This window comes from Acartia tonsa, chromosome 5 (assembly GCF_053477335.1).
Source record: "Acartia tonsa isolate MP-2025a chromosome 5, ASM5347733v1, whole genome shotgun sequence".
In the NCBI taxonomy this organism is placed as follows: Eukaryota; Metazoa; Arthropoda; class Copepoda; order Calanoida; family Acartiidae; genus Acartia; species Acartia tonsa.
Window position 1 is genome coordinate 26,087,714 of NC_137264.1, and position 25,502 is coordinate 26,113,215.

The following is a 25,502-nucleotide window of genomic DNA, read 5'->3' on the forward strand; positions in this document are numbered from 1 at the left end:
TTACCCCTTTTATAACTTGTAGAGCAAAAACAAGTGAATTTAAAAAAATCATCGAACAACGAACAGAGCGACGTGATGAGTAAATTATATAGCAAATGCTCAACAGAGTGAAACCAAAATTATCATCTGTCTATCTTAAATAGCATCCGATAAATTTTAATTTCAATTATTCCGTTTCTTACATGCGGACGGACATTTCGAATTATAGTGTAACTTTGCAAAGATATAGGTATCCATCTACTGAAAAAAATATTATCTTATATAGAAAAAAACTCGTCTAACCTTCTATCAGCCATGAGTTAGCCAAACTATCAGGAGTTGAAAACACATCCCACAGGGTCTGTTTCAAATTTGAATAGTTACCACTTTTCTTACAATCCTAAACAAAATCTAAATAATGAATATTGAAATTTTTTTTAATTAGTGTAAGAAGTGAACTACTAAGGGGGGGGGGGGGAGTTTGTACACTGAAAGGAAATGAAAATTCAGTATCAAATTTTGCCCTGGCATTTTGGGCTTGTTTTTATAGTTATCAACCTAATTCTTTCTCTCATATATGATTGGATCTACCTGTAAATCTTTGAAAATTGAATTTTGGGACTTTCCTTCTAGTGGCTAGTGGGGCTAAAGACCCCTCCAAACACTAAAATTTTAAGTACTGAGGTAAATTACTAAAATCAGTGAGGCAAACTAAAAATTTAGAGGGGATAATTTTGCCTCACTAACAAAAGGTTCCATTTAAAAAATCAGCTCGATATATTTTAAAAAATAAGCTCATTACTTTAAATGTTAGTGTTTAGGGGGTCTTTTGCACTACTAGCCCCTAGAAAGTAAGTCCCAAAATTCAATTTTCAAAGTTTTACAGGTAGATCCAATCGTATATAAGAGTTTATAAAAAAGAATTGGGTTGATATCTATAAAAACAAGCCCAAAATGCCAGGGCAAAATTTGATACTGAATTTTCATTTCCTATAAGTGTACAAACCCCCCCCCCCCTTTATTCAATTAAATTATTATAAAAAATTCTATACCAGTATTATATCATCAAGCTTCTTTTTATCTAAGGTCATTATTTTCTTCCCTAAAAGAAAAAAAATATCTATGAAAACATTCAAGGTTAGTTTAATATTATAACATACAATTTTTGTTTAGTTAAGCTGTAATATTTTGTTAGATTCAAATAAAATAAGGAAAATAAAGGTTAAAGACAATGTCTTTCTTTCGTGTCCCTTTTTCTCCTTATAATAACTTGAATCTGCAGCCGGCAGCGAGCCCTTAAAATGGGCTGTTGCCGAGTACTGATGTTTTTTTTCTCGATTCTAATAATAATTCTACTGCCTATTCTAACCTTGCCTGCTTGAGTTATAATTGAGTATCGTAAAATGCTTCAAATTAGCAAAACAAATATCACAAAGATTGCAAAATATATATTTGAATTGTAAATAAATGTATAAAAAGTGCGCACGCACTTGTTATATTTTCTTACAAGATAATTATGCAAAACTTGTCACAAAATTTGCTTAGGCTGTTGGCTGCGACATTAAACAAAAGTTCTGGTATTTCATTATTTAGATGTATATAACAGAAACTATTTCTGAACAAAAGTTATTTAGATAAAACTCTACATAAACTAATTCCCTATATAATTTTATGTTTATAATTATGTCTAGGTATCAAAGACAAAAAAAGAAAAAAATGAGGTCCCCAAATTTAAGTTTTAATTTTAATTATAATTGATCCGGGGATGGGGGGGGGGTATGGGAGGGAGAGATACGTGGCCCCTTATATTGGCCCCTCCATTCTTTTAAACAATAATGAATAAATATTAACAATATTAGAAAAAAATATTTTGTTGCTATAAGGTTAAGCATATATATTGTAACTCCCAGCTGACCCGCACAGCTAGAAAGCTTGACATAATGCCAACCTTTTGATGCATAAACGCACGGGCATAATGTGAATTCTTATTTGGGAGATATTGGGTGTGGGCAAAGAATCCCTTTTATACTTATTTTGGGGGAGGGTACCACACACTCTCAAGAGAAATCGCACTTAGAAAAAAAATTATCATCTGCTCCCTCTCCAAAAAAAATATATAGCTTGTCGAATTCAACCCCCCCCCTCTCTCAAGTGCCCCTAGAGGCCTCTAGCCGGAAATCATAAATATTTAAACTAAATAAGAGAAAATATTATTGTTTGACTGCCAGCGAAAGATAAAAAAAATAATAAAGAAAATACGATGCAATGAGCATAACACAAATCTACAAACAATGTTTAGAAAGTTTGAATAAAGTTCTAAATAATTACGTTATGAAAAATAAAAAGTATTTCAAAGTATTTTTAATGGGGAAAAATTGAGGGAAAAAATATTTTAAGTAGGGTTGGCAATCCGGAATCCGCCCAATTTTTCGGTCAATTTTTGAATCCGAATCCGGAATCCGTTTGTTAATAGCGGATTCCGGATGTTTAATTGGCAGGCTAAAATTAGCGTCTAGAGTTTTTTCTTTCAACTGCCTCTTTTTGAAAGCAAAGATTATGCATCATTATATATAAAATCTGGCTCGATTATCGAAAGTGAATTATAGAGAACACCAAGAACATTATTTTTTAGGACATATGTAGCACTTAATTTTAAAAAAAAATTTAAAATCCTTTTAAAATACTGCTAGAATCCGGAATCCGAATCCGGAATCCGCCAAAAATAAGAATCCAGAATGCGCCATTTTTTTTGACGGATTCTTTTAAGAATCCGGAATCCGAATCCGGCCCAAAAATTTGACGGATTGCCATCACTAATTTTAAGAGACATAATATTTATATCTAAATAGGCTATCTGACACCATTTTTCGTTAAACTTTCTAGCATTTTATTTATTTATTTGAACGAGATCTATTCAAGTAAAGCGCGACGAAATTTTTAGACAATATAATTTTAATAAGGCTAACTTAATTATAATAAATTCAACTGTTCATAACTAATTTATTATGATATGTTTTGTTATTTGCTTCACAATATACGAGGGAAGAAATTTTTACACGAAATAAGGTGGGGGGGGGGGGGGGGGTTTGATGCAACCATCTCGTAATCAATGTATAAATGGCACTTAAAATTCGAATTTTGATCTGAAATATTGGATGAGTAATCCTTGGTAGGTCTATTTTCCCTAAATCCTGTTTCAAAAAGTTGATTTCTACGTAATTTATGACAGATTTGCCCTAAAAATAGCCAACCAAGGATTACTCATGCAAAATTTCAGATCAAAATTCGAATTCTAAGTGCCAATTATACATTGATTACGAGATGGTTGCATTACCCCCCCCCCCGTTACACTTTAAAATAGCTTAATCCTAAAATATGCGATAGTTAAAGCTAACTCAAAATGCAAACGAAATAAAAAAAGCCCTAACATACAAAATCTGTACAATGTTTCAACCAATAGCAAAGCTAGATATTTCGCCCACTGTTATCCTATTGGCTGATTTACAGAATGTGTCTTTATTATTTGTATTGATATTATATTACTGTTTGTACCTTGTGAACTAGAACATGATTGTTCATGTTCCAAAGGTAGAGCTGTATGTATGTCAACATCCATGTCTTCAACACCATGAGTTACCTGAAGGAATATATATTTTTAAAAAATAATAAGGATTAAAAGACATAACTTTTCTTGAATCATTATGTGACAGTAACTTGATATTTGTGTCTATGTATGTCACGTGTGCACTAGGGTGGGTCGATTTATTGAATCAGAACTATAGCCTCATGATGCTCCCTGAAAAAGCCTTGAGGAGTAGAATCAGGAACTTTTGTCTGTTTCAAAATATCTCGTTCCTAGCCGGAGAAATGACTAAAAAACAACTATTTTTAGGTTTTTATTGAGAATTGGCCAAATTTCGGAGGTTTTTCTGTCATTTCAAAGGCTAGGAACAAGATATTTTGAAACGGACAAAAGTTCCTGATTCTACTCTTCATGGGAGCACCATGAAGCCATAGTTCTGATGCAATAAATTTTGACTCAAGAATAGCTATACAATTAAAGATGTGGTCGCCAGTGGTTTTTAGACTTAAGATAAATTTTAAATCATCCACAGGTGTATTAATACAAAGTAGAACGATGTCAATCTGTCCCTTAAGATCTCGGTAACCACTGAACCGATCGGATTTTACTCTTCAGGGAGGTCCTAGGACTAACGCAGGAGTGAACACTTAAACTAACTCAACTTATTTTAGACCAACTTATAGGTGTTTTAAATGCCTAACCCCTGCGGGGGGCTTATTTGTACATTCATACCTATCTTAACCTAACCTAATATAAATATAAATCAAGTGCAATTTCCCGCTTAGGTATCAGATAAAAATGACCAAATCGACCCACCCCAGTGTGCACCGTAAGATCTCGCGAACCGCTGAACTGATTTCGTTCTCCTATATAGTGAATCTTCTCATATTCTCAGGGAAAGTTTATATCATTTCGGGGGTGGGTAACGCCACAAAGTAACAGCTAACTGATCAGCCGTTAAGCCATTTTTATTTAGCTATTTTCAGGGCAAATCTACCATTAATTATATAGAAATCAACTATTTAAACTATAATTTTGCTTTGATTCATTGTTTGTAATGTTACCAAAATCCATTCTTAGATTGTTAGTACCAGCCGGTTACCGCTTGGAGAAAAGAAAGATCAGTAAACTGTCCATCTGTATTCATTTCCCCAAAAGGTTGATTAACCAACTAACCTTCTTTTCACAGAGTGGCGCACGTGACTTGAATAAGGCTAGTGCTTTGGCCGCAGCTTCGTTGGCATCAAGGATACTTGCGGCCTGAGTTTCATTGGCATCAGATGATGTTTGTTGTCTAGCTGTTGCACAGTTCAGATTCCTACAGTCACTGTTTCCACAACCCTTAAGTTTTAATAAAAAATCAGAAATTAGCAGGGAGGGAGGGGGACATTTGAGTTAATTGCAAAAATCGCCAAATTTTCGCTAAATGCTGCTTAGTCAAACTATCAAAAATTCACTTTTAAAGTATTATACCAAAATTAGAGTAGATTTTCGAGATCCAGAGACATAAAATATATTTTAAGCAACAAGTACATTTACTTGTCATTAGTTCTTTTCAAGAAAGGAAGATATGTCGTGTTCTACTTGTGTTTAAGTCTTAAAACACATATTTACGGATATGAGTGAAAAAAAGCACCCTCTTCATCAAAATTATAGAGATTATTTGGTGAGTCAAAACTAAGTAAAGTCTATTATTTACAATCATTTTGACCTACAATCTTCTACAATGACTTAATCAACAAAAAACAACAAATATTAATATTAAACGCCCATAAACCGAAGCGCGATAAACACCAATTTTTTAGGATTTTTTCTGTCAATGTGTAAACAAAGGCTGTTAGCAGCCTTTAAAGTTAGAATTAAAACCAGTGTTCTGGAGCCGGAGCCGGGAGCCGGGAGCAGCAACATTTTTGGTGGAGCCGGAGCCGGATCCGGAGCCGTATTTTTCGTTAAAAACGGCTCCGGCTCCGGACTAGCTAAAAATGATTTTTTAAAGTAATATTATAATTTGGCAACGGTCTATTTGCATATAATAAACTGAAAAACTATTGTTACTTAACAAATAAACACACATCCTTCTACTTTTATATAGCTTTAATCAAATAAAAGCAAAATATTTTATATTATTTATTTTATTTTATCAAATTCAATAATGAAAAAAAATTGATATATTAATTTTAAGGTAGGAGCCGGAGCCGGAGCTGGAGCCGGAGCCGGGAGCCGTATTTCCAAATACGGCTCCGCGGAGCCGGAGCCGCATCAAAATTATACGGCTCCGGTACACTGATTAAAACATTATTTTAAAATCTGGAACACCGATGACAAAGGCTTATAAGGCCGAACCTATTAGAATAGCACTGAAAAAGATATACCTAATAAATTTTAAATTGGTTTTATCAAAAAAAATGCAATGGAAATGTTTTAGACCGGCCTTTAAGATGGTAATATAATACCTTAGTTAATTGATGGTAATATTTTTCAATCATTTTTCTGGCATTTAATTTTTTATTCTCCTGCCCTTGAGGCTGCTGGCTCTGTGAAGTATCACACTCCATTTCTATGTCTGAAATTAAACCAACTCTGTAAGAATTTTCATTTATTTTTTAAAACATAAGTTCACAATAGAATAAGTACATAAGGGCAAACCAAAGCGGCTTTTATTGTATCCATTTAAAAAGAAAACTACTATCAAGGTTTCAATTTATTTGACAGAACATAATATTTTACTTTTTGTAATGTTATGATAACCAATGTTCCCTCGCCTTGCATCTATAATTAATAGATATCATATTCTTTTTTTCTTCACTTTTACTTCTAACAACATAACTAAATCTCAAAATTAAACAATAAAACAATTTGAGGCATATAAAAATAAGTCCAGGAAGGGATGATTATTGCAGATCTTGTACTAAGGAAAGAGAACAATACATGGCAGATTTGGACGATAAAAATTAAAAAAATAACTCACAAACAAATTATGAGTTTTAAATATTTATTTAGACATCACAAGCTTTTTCAAGCATGATTGCTCTCTTCAGATGTAAATGTAAACTAAAACTAAAGTTAAAAATAAAAATACAATTTAAAGGATTTTTACAAATATTTGGGAAGATTATTTTTGTACCTACATATTGGTAGTAATTTTAAAAATATAAAGATTAGTTTCATAGGATGTTTCTAAATGTAAAATACTAGTACCATGAGATCAATACAATTATCCCCCTCCTTTGATAAATAATGTTTATATTTGTTCAACAAGTTTAAAGTATTGGTGTTGTTCATCTGGAATAACATGAATATGGGCTCGGAAGATTTTTTCCTATGTCATACAGTCATTTATTTACGATTTCAAAGTTTCATATTGTTTGTTCTTTAGCAAACTCAACATTTTATGTTAACTCTGTTGGTGGTGTTCATTTAATATAGACTTTTTGCCAAAGCATTTCATAAAGGGGGGGGGCGAAAGTGACACTTTTTGAAACCAAAACTAAGAGTCAACAAAGGAACTCGACTAAAAAAAGGGTTACAGGTCTGAGATTTTGCATGGCAGTTGCTTTATAGGGGTACAATATGGAACTGTGAAGAAACGGCGGCGCAACCGCCAAAACCGCCGTTTCCCGCCGTAATTTTTGTTGCCTTTTCTCGGCGGTTTTCGGCGGTTGCGCCGCCATTTCTTCACAGTTCCATATTGTACCCCTATAAAGCAACTGCCATGGAAAATGTCAGACCTGTAACTCTTTTTTTAGTTGAGTTCCTTTGACTTTTAGTTTTGGTTTCAAAAAGTGTCACTTTCGCCCCCCCCCTTTACTTCAATTTAAATATATCTAATTTTCTCTTAGCATCTTTATTTAAAGAAATATGTCACATAGACAAAAATAAATTTATCAGTAACCCTTCACTTCATTAATACTTTATATAAAAATTTTAAAATATAACTGTAATAAACAATAAATTGTAGATGACTGTTCCTGAAGTAAATGATCTGGCATGGCAGCATTTCTCAGAGGTAACAATTTATCAAATTCCTAAAAAAAAGTGTTTCAAAGAAAAATTATTAAATTTTTTTTTGTCAACAAAAACGATTGGTTCTAATAGCAAAGAAACTTTAGAAGTAACAACTAATTACATGTGAATACGTCGGAAAATGAGAAGGGTGGTAAAACGACCCCTTAAGAGGAAAAGAAAGAGGAAAAAAGTTAATGTAAAATCATATCTAAAAAAAGGAATGAACAGAATAGCAAAAAAAGATCAAAATAGTAGAAAATGATTGAACATTTACAATACACAATACACATGGCCTAATGCCAATGTCTCGACCATGGCAGGTGGACAAAATATATGAAAAATTACGCATTGGTCAGAGGAATATTCACAAACAATTTAGCGTTCAATTATTCCCTTTTAGGACGAACAAACAGACATATAATGCGAAGTGATATATGTGGTAGCCTTGCTACTAAACATGAAAATAATACCTCTTTTTTAGGCATAACTCTTTCAGTAGTGATAATAACTCGTCCATGACAGGTAGAAACAATATTGGATAGTCCAGCTCCAAGACAAGCGTTCCAGCCAGGCATCATCTGCAGTCGGTACTGGCTTACTAATATAGTCCTGCACAAAATTATATTGTAATAAAGTAGTATTGCTGCGCTTCTTAAATAAAGACATGTTTTTGTCCGCACTTCCTTCACACACTTATTGAATTTAACCAACCAAAGATTTTTTTATCCAATCTTAACCAGACAAATGCCATCTAGCTAAAAAAGATGCGTAGATTTCATTTCTGGCAACCAGAAAATCCGCAGAAATCGAATTCACGAGATCCAAAAAAGTTTCATTAAAAAAAACCTTGCACCAAAAATAACAAACAATAATTATAACGACGACTTAGTTTCTTTTTCCTTAATTCGAATATTGAAACTAATTTTCAGGCATGCATGTTTGTTGGTATAGTACTTTTTTTAGAAACCAAAATACAGACATATTTAAAACTACGAAATTGTATATTAGTTACTAGAAAGATTATATTTTTTTTCTTGCTTTAAAACAACTTTTTGTACTTAAAACCCGTAATGTCTTCATTATTGACACAAACATGCATGCTGTATAGTTTTAAAAAATTTAGTCAAATAAAATACCTGATTAGAATACAAAGCAAGAAATAAAGGTTATCAACTCCCTATGAGCTTTTTGTGTTAAATAGAATTATTAATAAGAATAAAAGAGTTTCAAAAAATAGTAAAATAACAAAATGTTAGGTGAATTGTTAATATTAAATCAATCAAAAAATGTTTTACATTCTTATAATTAATTTTAATAAAACATATATATGCTCAAGAAAGGTTATTTATAATTATAAATTCTACCAGACTAATATATAAAAGGGGAAATAGTTTATGAAGACGACACAAAATGATTTTAAAAATTACTTATTTTTATCTTTTTTTAATCTTTAACAATTTTAATGTTTTTATTATGTAAATATATAAAGTATTATTCAAACTTAAAGGATTTAATCTTTTTCTTTGTAATTTATTTGTCTAAACAGTGTAAAAATGAAGTTCTTAATTACGAATTTTCAAATCATTAGATTTTAATACAGTTTATTATAGAAATAAAGAATAATTTCAACAACAAAAAATTGCTACAAAAAGGCTTACTGTATTATTAAACTGACTTAATTGTATAATTGCATTCATTTTGTTTATTTATCTTGAAAAATGAGTGTTTAAGTGCTGCATTGGTTAAAATCAAACCTAAAAGTGCTCTTTATTCAGTGACAGAGTAAAAAAAAAAAAAAATACCTTGTTTTATAGTTTTTGATCTCTTTTTTTATATATTTTTATCTGAAATTTATATCAAAATTTAAAATTATCTATTTCATTAGATATTCATACTTTGCTTATATTTGCTCTAAAAAGGATTCTTTATCTGACTTTCACATTTAAAATGAAAGATTTTATCCCAATTATTATGTTGACTGTAGAAAAAAATAAGGGGGGGGGAAGTTCTGACACATTTGCGTAAACCTGGTGTATAGGCTTTGTCTTTGGACTGAGAGGACAGGTTATTAGGGATAAAATCTTTCTTATATGATGAATTTCCCCCAGATTTAAGATTTTTTGGATAGGCCTCCAGGTTCCGGAGCTCCAGGCCTCCAGGTGGTCTCTGTACAGGTAAAAATGAAAAAAATTTTTTTTTTAAAAAGAGTTAGATGTCAGCTTATGAGACAAAATATGTATGTTTTTTCTTCAAATATGTGAATAACAATCAAAAAGAAGCATATTTTGTTTTATAAGTTAACCTCTAACTCTTCAAAAAAAAAATCTTATTTTTAATTTTTACCTGTACAGAGACCACCTGGAGGCCTGGAGCTCCGGAACCTGGAGGCCTATCCAAAAAATCTTAAATCTGGGGGAAATTCATCATATAAGAATGATTTTATCCCTAATAACCTATCTTCTCAGTCCAAAGATAAAGCCTATACACCAGGTTTACGCAAATGTGTCAGAACTTCCCCCCCCCTTATTTTGTTTATATGCAATTTTCTATAATAAAATGTGAGAAATGCCTTTTTTCACGTGAAGGGCGAAAAGTAACACTGAAAATATTTTTTATGTCTTAAGCATGTCCTAAACTCATAGATAATAAACTTTCATAAAAGATTTATTTCAGAATATGTCATTTAGGGCATAAAATTAATTTTGCAAGTTAACATTGCAAATGTTTGCCAATAACTTTTAAAAATGATTTCTGCGGATTTTCTAATTTACATGGGTTTTCTACACATTTTCCCCTTTCTAAGAATACCTTCCTCATAAAATGTGTTCAGTTACAGAATCTGTCAGAATATTTAGGTCATTCAACGAACTTTCTTACGAAAACCCTTTCAAAGATAATTATCTAACCTGATTTACTAGATGGTCATTGGTAGCATTGTAGCTTCTCTATAATCAGTGAAGTACGTAAGTCAAACAGAAATTATTTAGAATTCTGTCTCTAACCACTAACTTGAGCCCTTATTTATGCAAAAGGCAAAGGATAACAGGCTTGCAGCATAAAATATGCAGCAAAAATCATACTTGCATTTTTGCTACTTAAGGGGGGGGGGGGGGGGGAAGTTTGTACAGTTATAGGAAATGAAATTCAGTACCAAATTTTGCCCTGGCCGTTTGGGCTTGTTTTTATAGTTATCAACCTAATTCTTTTTGTAAGCGCTCTTATATGATTGGATCTACCTGTAAAACTTTAAAACTTGAATTTTGGGACTTTCAATAAAGGGGCTAGTGGAGCAAAAGACCCCCTAACACTAAAATTTTAAGTTCTGAGCCTATTTTTAGAGATATTGTGACGATTTTTTTTAATGAAAACACTTTTTAACAAAACCGAACTAAGTAGCCAATACAAATTTCATTTTGGGACTTTCCTTCTAGGGGCTAGTGGAGCAAAAGGCCCCCCAAACAATAAAATTTTAAGTTCTGAGCCTATTTTCAGAGATATTGAGATGATTTTTTTTATGAAAACTTTTTTCACAAAACCAAACTAAGTAGCCATTACAAATTTCATTTTGTGACTTTCCCTTAAAGGGGCTAGTGGAGCAAAAGACCCCCAAACACTAAAATTTTAAATTCTGAGCCTATTTTCAGAGATATTGAGACGATTTTTTTAATGAAAACACTTTTTAACAAAACCGAACTAAGTAGCCAATACAAATTTCATTTTGGGACTTTCCTTCTAGGGGCTAGTGGAGCAAAAGGCCCCCCAAACACTAAAAGGGGGGAGGCGGATGTGCCACTTTTTGAAACCAAAACTAAAAGTCAACAAAGGAACTCAACTAAAAAAAGAGTTACAGGTCTGAGATTTTGCATGGCAGTTGCTTTATAGAGGTACAATATGGAACTGTGAAGAAACGGCGGCGCAACCGCCGAAAACCACCGTTTCCCGTCGAATTTTTTTTGCAATTTCTCGGTGGTTTTCGGCGGGTGCGCCGCCGTTTCTTCACTGTTCCATGTTGTAACCCTATAAAGCAACTTCCATGCAAAATCTCAGACCTGTAACTCTTTTTTTAGTTGAGTTCCTTTGACTTTTAGTTTTGGTTTCAAAAAGTGGCACATCCGCCTCCCCCCTTTTAAGTTCTGAGCCTATTTTTAGAGATATTGAGATGATTTTTTAAAATGAAAATATTTTTACCAAACCGAACTAAGTAGCCAATACAAATTTCATTTTGGGACTTTCCTTCTAGGGGCTAGTGGAGCAAAAGACCCCCAAACACTAAAATTTTAAGTTCTGAGCCTATTTTTTGAGATATGAGATGATTTCTTTAATGAAAACATTTTTAACAAAACCGAATTAAGGAACCATTCCAGATTTTATTTTAGGACTTTCCTTCTAGGGACTAGTTGAGCAAAAGGCCCCCCAAACACTGAAATTTTAAGTTCTGAGCCTATTTTTTGAGATATGAGATGATTTTTTTAATGAAAACATTTTTAACAGAACCGAATTAAGGAACCATTACAGATTTTATTTTGGGACTTTCCTTCTAGGGACTAGTGGAGCAAAAGGCCCCCCAAACACTGAAATTTTAAGGTGTGAGCCTATTTTTAGAGATATTGAGACGATTTTTTTTAATAAAAATATTTTTAAAGAAGCCAAACTAAGTAGCCATTACAAATTTCATTTTGGGACTTTCCTTCTAGGGACTAGTGGAGCAAAAGGCCCCCAAACACTAAAATTTCAAGTTCTGAGCCTATTTTTAGAGATATTGAGATTATTTTTTTTAAATAAAAATATTTTTAACAAAACCGAACTAAGTAGCCATTGCAAATTTTATTTTGGGACTTACCTTCTAGGGACTAGTGGAGCAAAAGACCCCCAAACACTAAAATTTTAAGTTCTGAGCTTATTTTTAAAGATATTATGGCTTATTTTTTTAATGAAATTTTTTTTCAAATAACTGAAATACATAATCAGAAGATAAAATTTTAGTGTTTGGGGGTCTTTTGCTCCACTAGCCCCTGGAAGGAAAGTTCCAAAATGAAATTTGTATTGGCTACTTAGTTCGGTTTTGTTAAAAATGTTTTCATTAAAAAAATCATCTCAATATCTCTGAAAGTAGGCTCAGAACTTAAAATTTTAGTGTTTTGGGGTCTTTTGCTCCCCTATTCCCTAGAAGGAAAGTCCCAAAATGAAATTTGTAATGGCGACTTAGTTCGGTTTTGTTAAAAATGCTTTTATTAAAAAAATCGTCTCAATATCTCTAAAAATAGGCTCAGAACTTAAAATTTCAGTGTTTGGGGGGCCTTTTGCTCCACTAGCCCATAGAAGGAAAGTCCCAAAATGAAATTTGTAATGGCTACTTAGTTCGGCGACGGTTTTGTTAAAAATGTTTTAATTAAAAAAATCGTCTCAATATCTCTGAAAATAGGCTCAGAACTAAAAATTTTAGTGTTTGGGGGTCTTTTGCTCAACTAGCCCCTAGAAGGAAAGTCCCAAAATGAAATTTGTAATGGCTACTTATTTCGGTTTGGTTAAAAATATTTTCATATTAAAATATCATCTCAATATCTCCGAAAATAGGCTAAGAACTTGAAATTTTAGTGTTTGGGGGTCTTTTGCTCAACTTGCCCCTAGAAGGAAAGTCCCAAAATGAAATCTGTACTGGCTACTTAGTTCGGTTTTGTTAAAAATATTTTCATTTTAAAAAATCGTCACAATATCTCTAAAAATAGGCTCAGAACTTAAAATTTTAGTGTTTGGGGGGCCTTTTGCTCCGCTAGCCCCTAGAAGGAAAGTCCCAAAATGAAATTTGTATTGGCTACTTAGTTCGGTTTTGTTAAAAAGTGTTTTCATTAAAAAAATCGTCTCAATATCTCTGAAAATAGGCTCAGAACTTAAAATTTTAGTGTTAGGGGGTCTTTTGCTCCACTAGCCCCTTTAAGGGAAAGTCCCAAAATGAAATTTGTAATGGCTACTTAATTCGGTTTTGTGAAAAAAGTTTTCATAAAAAAAATCATCTCAATATCTCTGAAAATAGGCTCAGAACTTAAAATGGGGGACGTAACTGAAGACTTTTTGATGCAGGGGGGGGGGGTTTTCTCCGGAACCACTTGATGAACCGTGCAGATTTTTTGGACTTAAGCTTTTATGGGTATGAACATCTTATGGTTTCAATATCAACCCCCTACCCCCACCCCCTAGCCCCCCGGGGCTCTAAACCCCCCTAAAAATGAACCTAACCTTAATTTTCTCAGAAACCATTTGACCAATAAAGATGATTTCTTATATTTAGGCTTTTATGCTTATAAACTAATATTTAGATTAGAAGTCACCACCCTGCCAACAACCCCTAGCCCTCCGGGGCTTTAAAAAACCTAGAAATGAACCTAACCCTAATTATCTCTTAAACCATTTGATCAATAGAGATGATTCCTTGAACTTAAGTTTTTATGCTTATAAACTGACTTTTAGTTTAGAAGTTACCCTCCTGCTGCCAACTCTTAGCCCTCCGGGGCTTAAATTAACCCCAAAAATGAACCTAACCTTAATTTTCTCAGAAACGATTTGACCAATAGAGATTATTTCTTAAACTTAAGCTTTTATACTTATAAACTAACATTTAGTTTAGAAGTCACCCCCCTGCCGCCAACCCCTAGCCCTCCGGGACTAAAAAAAACCCTAAAAATGAACCTAACCTTAATTTTCTAAGAAATAATTTGATCAATAGAGATGATTTCTAAAACTTGGGCTTTTATGCTTATAAACTAACTTCTAGTTTAGAAGTCACCCCCCTATCACCAACCGTTAGCCCTCCGGGGCTTTAATCAACCCCAAAAATGAACTTAACCTTAATTTTCTCAGAAACCATTTGATCAATAGAGATGATTTCTTAAACTTAAGCTATCATGCTTATAAACTAATTTTTAGTTTAGAAGTCACCCACCTGCCGCCAACCCCTAGCCCTCCGGGGCTTAAAAAAAACCTAAAAATGAACCTAACCTTAATTTTCTCAGAAACTATTTGATCAATAGAGATGATTTCTTAGACTTGAGCTTTTATGCATATAAACTAACTTCTAGTTTAGAAGTCACCCCCCCCCCCTATCACCAATTGCTAGCCCTCCGGGGCTCAAATCAACCCCAAAAATTAACCTAACCTTAATTTTCTCAGAAACCATTTGATCAATAGAGATGATTTCTTAAACTTAAGCTATCATGCTTATAAACTAATTTTTAGTTTAGAAGTCACCCCCCTGCTGCTAACACCTAGCCCCCCGGGGCTCAAATTAACCCCAAAAATGAACCTAACCTTAATTTTCTCAGAAATGATTTGATCAATAGAGAGGGTTTATTAAACTTATGGTTTTATGCTTATAAAATAACTTTTAGTTCAGAAGTCACTCCCCTGCCCCAAACCCCTAGCCCTCCGGGGCTCAAAAAAAGACTAAAAATGAACCTAACCTTAATTTTCTCAGAAACCATTTAATTAACAGAGATGATTTTTCAAACTTAAGCTATTATGCTTATAAACTAACTTTTATTTTATAAGTTACCACATTATTAAAAGTTCAGATATTTTGGACTAAAGCTTTTATGTGTATAAACTATTTTTTTGTTTGGCAGATATATGGTTATAAACTAACTTTTAGTTCATAGGACGCCGACCCCACAACCCCCCTAAAAAATGTATCTACTTAAACTCAAATTTCTAGTAAATTTTTTTAAATATGCAGATATGGTCTGTGAGGGTTAGCCTTTTTTCCGTTAGTTTTGACATATTATAATTGTCCTATTGATTTTAAACTTTGCATGATGATTTCTATAGCATTTAGGTACGATTTTCAAAGTGTAGCTACTCTATAATCATTAACAAAAAGTCCAAATGTCCATTTAAAACATGCTGACTTTTAACTTAATGTCACTTTTTGTTGATCCTTTCTTATCATTTAAAAGCTTCTCTGGACGTTGTCATCCGTTATCTAATATTTATTTTACAACCATAGAAGCTTTTGTCAAATAAATCTGCACTATTGATCAAATTGTTTCTATGAAGGTTAGGCTAATTTTTAGGAGGCTTTTGAGCCACGGGGAGCTAGGGGTTTGGGGCAGGGGGTGACTCCTAAACCATTAAAGTCTAAGTCCTAGAAATCATCTCTATTGATCAAATGGTTTCTGAGAAAATTAAGGTTAGGTTCATTTTTAGGGTTTTTTGAGCCCCGGAGGGCTAGGGGTTGGCGGCAAATGGGTGACTTCTAAACTAAAAAATAGTTTATACGCATAATAGCTTAATTTTAAAAATCATCTCTATTGATCAAATGGTTTCTGAGAAAATTAAGGTTAGGTTAATTTTTAGGGTTTTTTGAGCCCCGGAGGGCTAGGGGTTGGCGGCAAATGGGTGACTTCTAAACTAAAAAATAGTTTATACGCATAATAGCTTAATTTTAAAAATCATCTCTATTGATCAAATGGTTTCTGAGATAATCAAGTTTCAGTCCTGGAGGGCTAGGGGTTGTTGACAGGGGGGTTGTTGACAGGAGGTTAGGTTCATTTTCGGGGTTAATTTGAGCCCCAGAGGGCTAGGGGTTGGGGGCAAGGGGGTAACTTCTAAACTAAAAGTCAGTTTATAAGCATATAAACTTAAGTTTAAGAAATCATCTCTATTGATCAAATGGTTTATGAGATAATTAAAGTTAGGTTCATTTTTGGGGTTAATATGAGCTCCAGAGGGCTAGGGGTTAGGGGCAAGGGAGTAACTTCTAAACTAAAAGTCATTATATAAGCATATAAACTTAAGTTTAAGAAATCATCTCTATTGACCCAATGGTTTCTGAGAAAATTAAGGTTAGGTTCATTTTTGGGTTAATTTGAGCCCCAGAGGGCTAGGGGTTAGTGGCAAGGAGGTAACTTCTAAACTAAATGTCAGTTTATGTTATAAGCATATAAACTTAAGTTTAAGAAATCACCTCTATTGATTAAATGGTTTCTGAGATAATTAAGGTTAGGTTCATTTCTAGGTTTTTTGAGTCCCAGAGGGCTAGGGGTTGGCAGCAGGGGGTGAATTCTAATCTAAAAGTTTGTTAATAAGAATAAAAGCTTAAGTTTAAGAAATCATCTCTATTGATCCAATGGTTTCTGAGAAAATTAAGGTTAGGTTCATTTTTGGGGTAATTTGAGCCCTGGAGGGCTAGGGGTTGGCGGCAGGGGGGTGACTTCTAAATTAAAAGTCAGTTTATAAGCATAAAAGCTCAAGTTTAAGAAATCATCTCTATTGATTAAATGGTTTCTGACAAAATTAAGGTTAGGTTTATTTTTATGGTTAATTTGAGCCCCGGAGGGCTAGGGATTGGCGGCAGGAGGGTAACTTCTAAACTAAAAGTCAGTTTATAAGCATAAAAGCTTCAGTTTAAGAAATCATCATTATTGATCAAATGGTTTAAGAGATAATTAAGGTTAGGTTCATTTCTAGGGTTTTTTTGAGCCCCGGAGGGCTAGGGGTTGGCAGCAGGAGGGTAACTTCTAGTCTAAAGGGTAATTTATAAGCATAAAAGCTTAAGTTTAAGAAATCATCTCTATTGGTCAAATGGTTTCTGAGAAAATTAAGGTTAGGTTCATTTTTAGGGGGGTTTTGAGCCCCGGGGGGCTAGGGGGTGGGGGTAGGGGGTTGAGATTGAAACCATAAGATGTTCATACCCATAAAAGCTTAAGTCCAAAAAATCTGCACGGTTCATCAAGTGGTTCCGGAGAAAACCCCCCCCCCCCCCTGCATCAAAAAGTCTTCAGTTACGTCCCCCTTTTAGTGTTTGGGGGGCCTTTTGCTCCACTAGCCCCTAGAAGGAAAGTCCCAAAATGAAATTTGTAATTGCTACTTAGTTCGGTTTTGTGAAAAAAGTTTGCATTAAAAAAATCGTCTCAATATCTCTGAAAATAGGCTCAGAACTTAAAATTTTAGTGTTTGGGGGGCCTTTTGCTCCACTAGCCCCTAGAAGGAAAGTCCCAAAATGAAATTTGTATTGGCTATTTAGTTCGGTTTTGTTAAAAAGTGTTTTCATTAAAAAAATCGTCTCAATATCTCAGAAAATAGACTCAGAACTTAAAATTTTAGAGTTAGGGGGTCTTTTGCTCCACTAGCCCCTTTAGGGGAAAGTCCCAAAATTCAATTTTTAAAGTTTTACAGGTAGATCCAATCATATGAGAGCGCTTACAAAAAGAATTAGGTTGATAACTATAAAAACAAGCCCAAACGGCCAGGGCAAAATTTGGTACTGAATTTCATTTCCTATAACTGTACAAACTTCCCCCCCCCCTTAACTAAACTTACCCTGCGGGAACACGCTGGCCATCATAAACCTTGATACCTCTTCTCTTTCCATGAGTTGTCTTGCATCTATTTCTTGTACTTCCACCAGCCTTCTTACTTGCCTCCCTGAACAAATAAAAGGAATAGTTGCATGAAGTACATTACAGAAAAATGTTTCAAGCAAGAGTTACAAGTATACCATCAAACATAAATAATTTTATTTACATTAAATAACAAACAATTAGACATCGCTAGATTAGTCGTCATGCTGCTCTTGTAAAAATAGCCAGCTATATAAATTGCATACATCACAAAAATACGATGTTCAAGCCATGATATTTTTAAAACTACATAGTAGAAAATTGAAATTCTTACAAAAATATGCCGTATAAATTAGGGTTGGCAATCCGTATCCGCATCCGGATTTTTGGCCAATTTTGGAATCCGAATCCGGAATCCGTTTTTTAATAGCGGATTCGGGTTCTTAGCGTCTTGAATTTTTTCTTTTAACTCCCCCTTTTTGAATGCAAAAATTATCATCATTATATATAATATCTTTTCTCGTATTCATTCGAATCCGGTGGATAGGAACCGGTTCTTATCCATACGAAAAAACTATGTCTAGCATCGTATTATATCCAGCTTTCTATACTACGAATATAAAAATGTACAATCATAAGATTAAAACCAGTTTTTTTAGCACCTCGGGGCTAAAAAAACTGGTTTTAATCTTATAATTGTACATTTTACATCCGCTGAAAGCTGTTTATAATACGATGCGAGAAATAACTATTAAAATCTGGTTCGATTATCGGAAAAGAATTATAGAGACCACCAAGATTAATTTTTAGGACATATGTAACACTTAAATTTTAAATAAAAGCCTTTTAAAATATTGCTAGAATCCGAAATCCTAATCCGCCAAAAATAAGAATCCTGAATCCGCTGGAATCCGCCATTTTTTGGACGGATTCTTGTAAGAATTCGAATCCGGTCCAAAAATTTGACCGATTGCTATCCCTACTATAAATATAGTCAGGGGTGTATATTCTGCACAAGATTTATTTTTTTTCCCCTGCTACAAAATTTTTATATTTTCCCCCCTAGTTTTTTCTCACCAAGAAGGGGGGGGAAATGGAAAAATATTTAAAGAACTCTATATTTTATTTATTTTATCTCTCCTACCACACATTTTTTTTTTGTTTTTTTCATCAAGGAGGGGGGGGGGGAAATGGAAAAAATGTTTTCATTTTTCTTAATTTTTACATTTTTTCCCCCTCCAACCAATTATTTTTTTTATTCCCCCCCCCCCCTGAGCAGGGGATCCCATGTAGAATATACACCCCTGAATATAGTTTAACTAATTGAACAGGAAAAATCATGCATTTCACGAAATTCATGTTTAACTGCATTTCGTGCAACTAACCCCCTTAAAATTATTGTAATTACTTTCTAATTAGGATATATACAAATACTCATTTAATATTATTCGCATAGATAGATAGTTATTAATAGTATTTTCTTAATTTTAAGTTTAAAACCTTAAATGGTAATTGTTACATTTAGACGAAAAAGAATTGAATTGTTTTATTTCTATTTTTAAACTACCCCATTTATCAGTTCCGAATCTTTTATATTTTTCTCCTTTCTGTATTCTCATTATTTTAACTCACTGATGTCATTGCTTTTAAGAATAAACGATCTAAATCAGTATTTGTTGGCTAACTGTGCTAATTAGGGGTTGGGAAAACTTGATGAAGCATGGTAGTAATCTCTCTTGATTTATATTTTCATTTACCTGACTGATATCTGTGAAAGATTAGAGGCAGACAGAAATTTTCCAAAAGAACTTCCCACTAGTTAAATATAAACCGATTAAATATGAATTAAAAGCCAGAACTAAAAATGCTAAATTAAAAGGGAACTATCCACGAACGAAAACAAGTGATTCCAGCATTGATCCACAGTATTTTTTTAGTGTATATACTAGGCTTATGTTTAATATTTGGTTTATCAACTAAAAAGTTAGGTTTTACCATGGTTTTATATGAAAAAAAAACTTTTAGATGTAAATAGTTATTTGAAGCAATATCATCAAATGCTTTGTTGAGTTCAAAGTACAAAATAAAATAACACGGCAGAATGCATCAAATGCTGTAAATTGCAAAAGTACTTTAATTAAACTGTTTACAATACTACAAGTTACCAACCCTATTTCTAATTATACATTTTTAATCAAAATAATATACCTTTGTGTCAAAGCTTTTAAAAACAGCTTGAAATCACCAAATCATTTGATGATATTACATTAAAAAATGCTTTATAAGTTATTTTCATATGAAACCATGGTAAAACCTAACTTTTTAGTCGATGAACCAAATATTAAACATAAACCTAGTACGTATATTCACTAAAAAAAATACTATTGATCAATGCTGAAAGGTGCTACTGCTTAGAATCACTTGCTCTCGTTCGTGGATAGTTCCCTTTAGCTCAACGAAATCATCGAATTTCAGTCTATTTTCAGGCCCCCCCCCCCTTCCTCCAAAAATAAATAAAAAAACTTTATTCATAATAAATCGTTTCTTATAATAATGTCATTAGATTTCGGTGAGCCTGTATAGAAAACTTTGCTTCAGCAAATACACCCCAATCAATAACCAATACATAAAATTCCAGCTTTGTTTATTCATATTTTAATCACCTAAACCCATTAACGACATTCTGAAATCTGAAATTACAATAGATTTTTTTATTAAAGTTTCTTAATGGAATGGGAAAAGAAATAACATGACTCTTTTATTCACTAAGGCAAGACTTTACCAGGTGGCTTTTAAATATTCAAATATTCAGGGCGACCACTCCAAAACAAAAAAAATATAGTATTTTTATAGTATATTTTTAAAATCCATATAGTATATATAGTATATTTTTTTTCACTTATATAGTATGATATAGTATCGGACTTTAAATTATTTAGTAATACATAATATATACATCATCAAAATAACTTAATGCAAAGCTGTTATCAAAGCAATTTCACATATAAGGGGGGGGGGGGGGGTGGAGTTTTGCCACTTTCGCTTACTCTGTGATTTATTAGGCTAGGTATTAATGAGAGACTTTAAGTTATTTGAGATAAAAGTTACTTTTAGGTAGTATTTCACGTATATTTAATCATTTTTTGAATAGGTAACCAGGTTTAGGTGCTGCAGGCTAGCTGGAAGGTGGTTTCTGGACAAGTAAAAAAAATTAAATTTCCGTTTGAAGAGTTAGAGATCAACTTATTAAACAAAATATGCATCTTTTTAGTTGTTATTAACATATCTGAAGAAAAAATTTAAATAGGCCTCCAGGTCCACTCTGGACAAGTTATAAATAATTTTTTTTATTTAAAGAATTAGAGGTCAACTTCAACAGAATATGCATCTTTTTGGATGTTATTAACATAACTGAAGAAAAAATAAAAACGACCTCCAAGTTCTGGTCCTGCAGGCCTCCAGGTCCACTCTGGACAGGTAAAATCCAAATTTCTTGATTGAAGAGTTATAGGTCAACTTAAAAAATAGAGTATGGATCTTTTTGGATGTTTTTATTACATATTTGAAGAAAAAATTACATTTAGCTTCCAGGTTCAGGTGCTGCAGACCCTCAGATAGACTATGGACATATAACAATCAAACTTTATATTAGAACAGTTAATGGTATATTTATTCAACAAAATGAGCTTATATTTGGAGGTTATCTATATATTTGAAGGAAAAAATAAATTGGCCTCAAGGTTTAGGTGCTGCAGGCCTTCAGGTGGAATCTGGACAGGTAATAATATCAAAATTTTAAATTCAAGGAGTTACAGGTTAGTTTTTTAAACAACATAAGCATCTTTTTAAATGCTATTTATGTGTTGAGAGAAAAAATGACAATCGACCTCCAGTTTAAGATACTGCAGGCCTCCTGGTGGACTTTGGACAGGTAAAAACCAAAATTCCTTATTTATACAGTTAGAGGTTGGTTTAGAAAACACCATAAGCATCTTTTTAGAATTTATTTACATATCTGAAGAAAAAATACAATTGCCCTCCAGGTTAAGGTGCTGCAGCGAAGACCTAGAGGCCTACAGGACTCTTCAAATAAGAAATTTGAATCTTTTACCTGTCCTTAGTGAACTTGGAGCCTGATATGTTAATATTATCCAAAAATGCATAGGTATTCTGTTATATAAATTGAACTCTAACTCTTCATATAAGAAATTTGATTGTTTACCAGTCCAGAGTGGACCTGGAGTCCTGCAGGACCTGAACTTGGAGGCCAATGTATATATTTTCTTCAGATATGTTAATAAGATCCAAAAAGATACATATGAAATTCTGTTTTATAAGTTGACCTCTAACTCATAGAATAAGAAATTTTATTTTTTACCTGTCCCGAGTGGACCTGGAGGCTTGCAGGACTTAACCCTGGAGGCCAAATTTCAATTTTTTCTTCAGATTTGTTAATAACATCCAAAAAGATGCATATTCTGTTTCATAAGTTAATCTCTAAATCTTCAAACAAGAAATTTGAATTTTTACCTGTCCAAAGTGAACCTGGAGGCCTGCAGGACCTGAACTTGGAGGTCGATTATATTGTTTTCTTCAAAATTTTTAGTAACATTCAAATATACATACTCTGTTTTATAAGTTGACCTGTAACTCCTAAAATAAGAAATTTGATTTTTTTACCTGTCTATAGTTGACCTGAAGTTCTGTAGGACCAGAACTTGGAGGCCAATTTTAATTTTTCTTCAGATTTGATCAGGGGTGTATATTATGCATAAGATTTATTTTTTTTCCCCTGCTACAAAATTTTTTATTTTTTTTCCCCTCTAGATTTTTCTTAAAAAGTAGGGGGGAAAATAGAAAAATATTTAAAGAACTCTATATTTTATTTATTTTATCCCTCCTACCACACATTTTTTTAGTTTTTTTTAACAAAGGAGGTGGAAAAAATGTTTTCAGTTTTCTTAATTTTTACATTTTTTTCCCCTCCAACCACTTATTTTTAATTTTTTTTCCCCCCCCCTGAGCCGGGGATCCCATGCAGAATATACACCCCTGGATTTGATAATAGAATCCAAAAAGATACACATTCTGTTTAATATGTTGATCTCTAAATCTTGAAACAAAAATTTTAATTTTTTTACCTGTCCAGAAACCACCTTCCAGCCTGCAGCAACTGAACCTGGAGACCTATCCAAAAGTAAACTTTTATCCCAAATAACCTAGTCTCACATTAATACCTAGCCTGATAATCACGAAGTAAGCGAAAGTGGCAAAACTCCCCCCTCCCCCTTAAATCAATTCTATGAAAAATAACTGATATTTAAATCATAATTACAAACAATAATATATTTCAAGGGATTTTCTTCATCTCTTTCTTACTGTGGAGCTTTATGCATTAGAAACACAGTATGTTTAGTAACACAGCAGCTTTTGATAGGTTATCTAAGGTTTGGTTAGGTAAGAAAAAGATTAATGATTACTAAAGGTTAGAGCCCCCCGCAGGGGCTAAAAATCGGAAAAAACCTACTGTGAAAATAAGACAAAACGCTTCTTAAGAGGTTTTGTCACAAAACTGACAATATTCGTTTTTTGTTATGTAAATGTGATATTATATAGTATATATAGTAAATATTTGTCAAATAAAGGTAATATTATATAGTATATATAGTAAATTTTGGTCTTATAGTATGATATAGTATCCAAATTCATCCTATATAGTATAAATAGTATATATAGTATGCAGTGGTCGCCCTGAATATTCTCAGTTTCTTAAGTTAACTCCTATACAACTTATACGTTAATTTTGGATGACTAATATTATAAACTACCTAGTAATTAAATAACAGGCGAATTACAAATACAAAAGTTAACCAATAAACCGATATATTTTATTTTAGGACAAACTGAAATTTTAAAAAGTTTATTTTTGTATTTAAAATAAATGTTAAATATTATTAGGAATATTCGTGTGTTTAAAAGCAAAAATCAGTAGGTATGTAAATAAAGAACAAATAAGAAAATAATATTAAAATGACACTTTTGAACAGTAAAATATGAATTAAATGACAACATCTTAAATTAAAGATAAGCGCAAATTCTTTAATAAAGTAATGGCATATACATACACTAGCAGATACCCCCTTAGCATCTAAGTGCATGGTATTAGAAGAGAAAGAGATGGGCTAGAAAAATAGCTTAAAACCATCCCAAGACTTAATTCTTAAAATAGAATGGCCTAAATCCATCACGGGGCCTTAAAAAAGAACTTAATCGGTTTAATAAATATTGAGGTCTTAAGCTTCAGACAAAAAAAACGTATTACTTTATATAATAGTATAGAAAGATTGATACACACATTTTAACAATCCAGCTTCAAACTGCGAATAAAATCATATCTTGTATTGTTTTATACAAATTGTCCATACAAATGTAAATAAAAATCAAAGATTTAATCTTCGTTGTTGGCCTGGGCCCTTAGCCCCAAAGGACAAACAAAAAATATTGATTCCTTAATTTTCATTTTCGTATCCGTGGCCAACTATGTATGAAACTCTACTATAAATATATTTATGATAGTTTTCTGAAACACAAGTAAATAGGCACTAGATAGATATATAACATCATTTTAATAATATCCAACTTTTAATTAAATTTATAAATATTCATTTAGTTAATCTTTAAAAGTGTTTGAGATGCTTTTGTTAGGAATCAAGGGTTATGTGGCAAAATTAAATAAAATTACAATATTACTACGAATTGATACATTAACATAGAAATTAGCACCAAAAGCATTTTCTGATCAATTAAAAACTTACAATACAAATAGAATTGGACTGGTATCAAAAAAGTTCATTAGACATAAATTCTACACATATTGAAAAAGCATGAAAAAGTAACAACTATTAATAAGAGTTTAAAATAAAGTTTTATATACTTATTAACCATAAAAAACTTAAATATTATTTCAGAATAGTTAGTTGGGAGAAATAGAGGAGCATGAAGTATCTTGAAGTGAAGTAAAGCTATTTTTCAATCGATATACTAGAATTTTGTCTATTATTGATGATTGAAAAAAAAGGGGGGGGGGGGTTAATGCAACCATCTCGTAATCAATGTTATTACGAGATGGTTGCATTAAACACCCTCCCCCCTCTTATGTAAAACGTTAGGTATGTTTTAATCACCAAATAGTTATGACGCCAAAATTTGTAATTTATGTGTAACAAATGGTGTAGTTGTTTGTAAACACATAATCTGATAAATCCACAATTTTAAAATGTTTCCCTTCATTCCTTAATGTTTTAAGTGCTTAAATTACATTATCTCGTTCGTAACATAAAAATCTAATAGCATATTAAGCCTTTAATCAGCTCTCTTTAATTTTGTCTCTTTATTTCTTCATAAGATTTGAATTGGTTGCTAAATATCACCATATTAATTTTGTTTTATTGTCTGTACATCAATATAAATGAGAGAGTAGATAAAAATAATCAAGTTACCATAAGTCAGAATATATACAATAATAGTAAGAACTTTAATAACTCTTTAACTAAAAGTTGATACATACAAAGTTTTCGTGATAACTGGAGCTTAAGCACACCAGG

General features: G+C 32.5%; 2 protein-coding genes across 10 annotated transcripts in view; both read right to left on the bottom strand.

The window, feature by feature from the left end:
* Ube3a (ubiquitin protein ligase E3A) overlaps positions 1–6,130 on the bottom strand; it is a 24,235-nt gene extending 18,105 nt beyond the window's left edge. For all 8 annotated transcript variants that reach the window (XM_080161013.1, XM_080161012.1, XM_080161010.1 and 5 more), the window contains exons 1-5: positions 6,016–6,130; positions 4,739–4,903; positions 3,532–3,616; positions 1,032–1,081; positions 283–379 (exon numbers count right to left, since the gene is read on the bottom strand). In XM_080161013.1, the coding sequence (XP_080017139.1) occupies positions 283–379; positions 1,032–1,081; positions 3,532–3,616; positions 4,739–4,903; positions 6,016–6,117 (499 nt within the window). In that variant the 5' untranslated portion in view covers positions 6,118–6,130. The remainder of the gene's footprint in view (positions 1–282; positions 380–1,031; positions 1,082–3,531; positions 3,617–4,738; positions 4,904–6,015) is intronic.
* On the bottom strand, positions 6,125–20,701 carry mRpL27 (mitochondrial ribosomal protein L27). Of its 2 annotated transcripts, XM_080161016.1 has the most exons (7): positions 20,562–20,701; positions 19,656–19,713; positions 17,879–17,983; positions 8,038–8,176; positions 7,528–7,587; positions 6,761–6,878; positions 6,125–6,470 (listed from the first exon to the last, which is right to left on the bottom strand). In XM_080161016.1, the coding sequence occupies exons 1-6, from the start codon at positions 20,578–20,580 to the stop codon at positions 6,804–6,806; spliced, it is 456 nt and encodes a 151-aa protein (XP_080017142.1). In that variant the 5' UTR covers positions 20,581–20,701; the 3' UTR covers positions 6,125–6,470; positions 6,761–6,803. The 2 variants fall into 2 exon arrangements, with proteins under 2 accessions (XP_080017142.1, XP_080017141.1); XM_080161015.1 differs by having other exon boundaries at positions 6,125–6,878.
* Between the last annotated feature and the right edge of the window lie 4,801 nt (positions 20,702–25,502).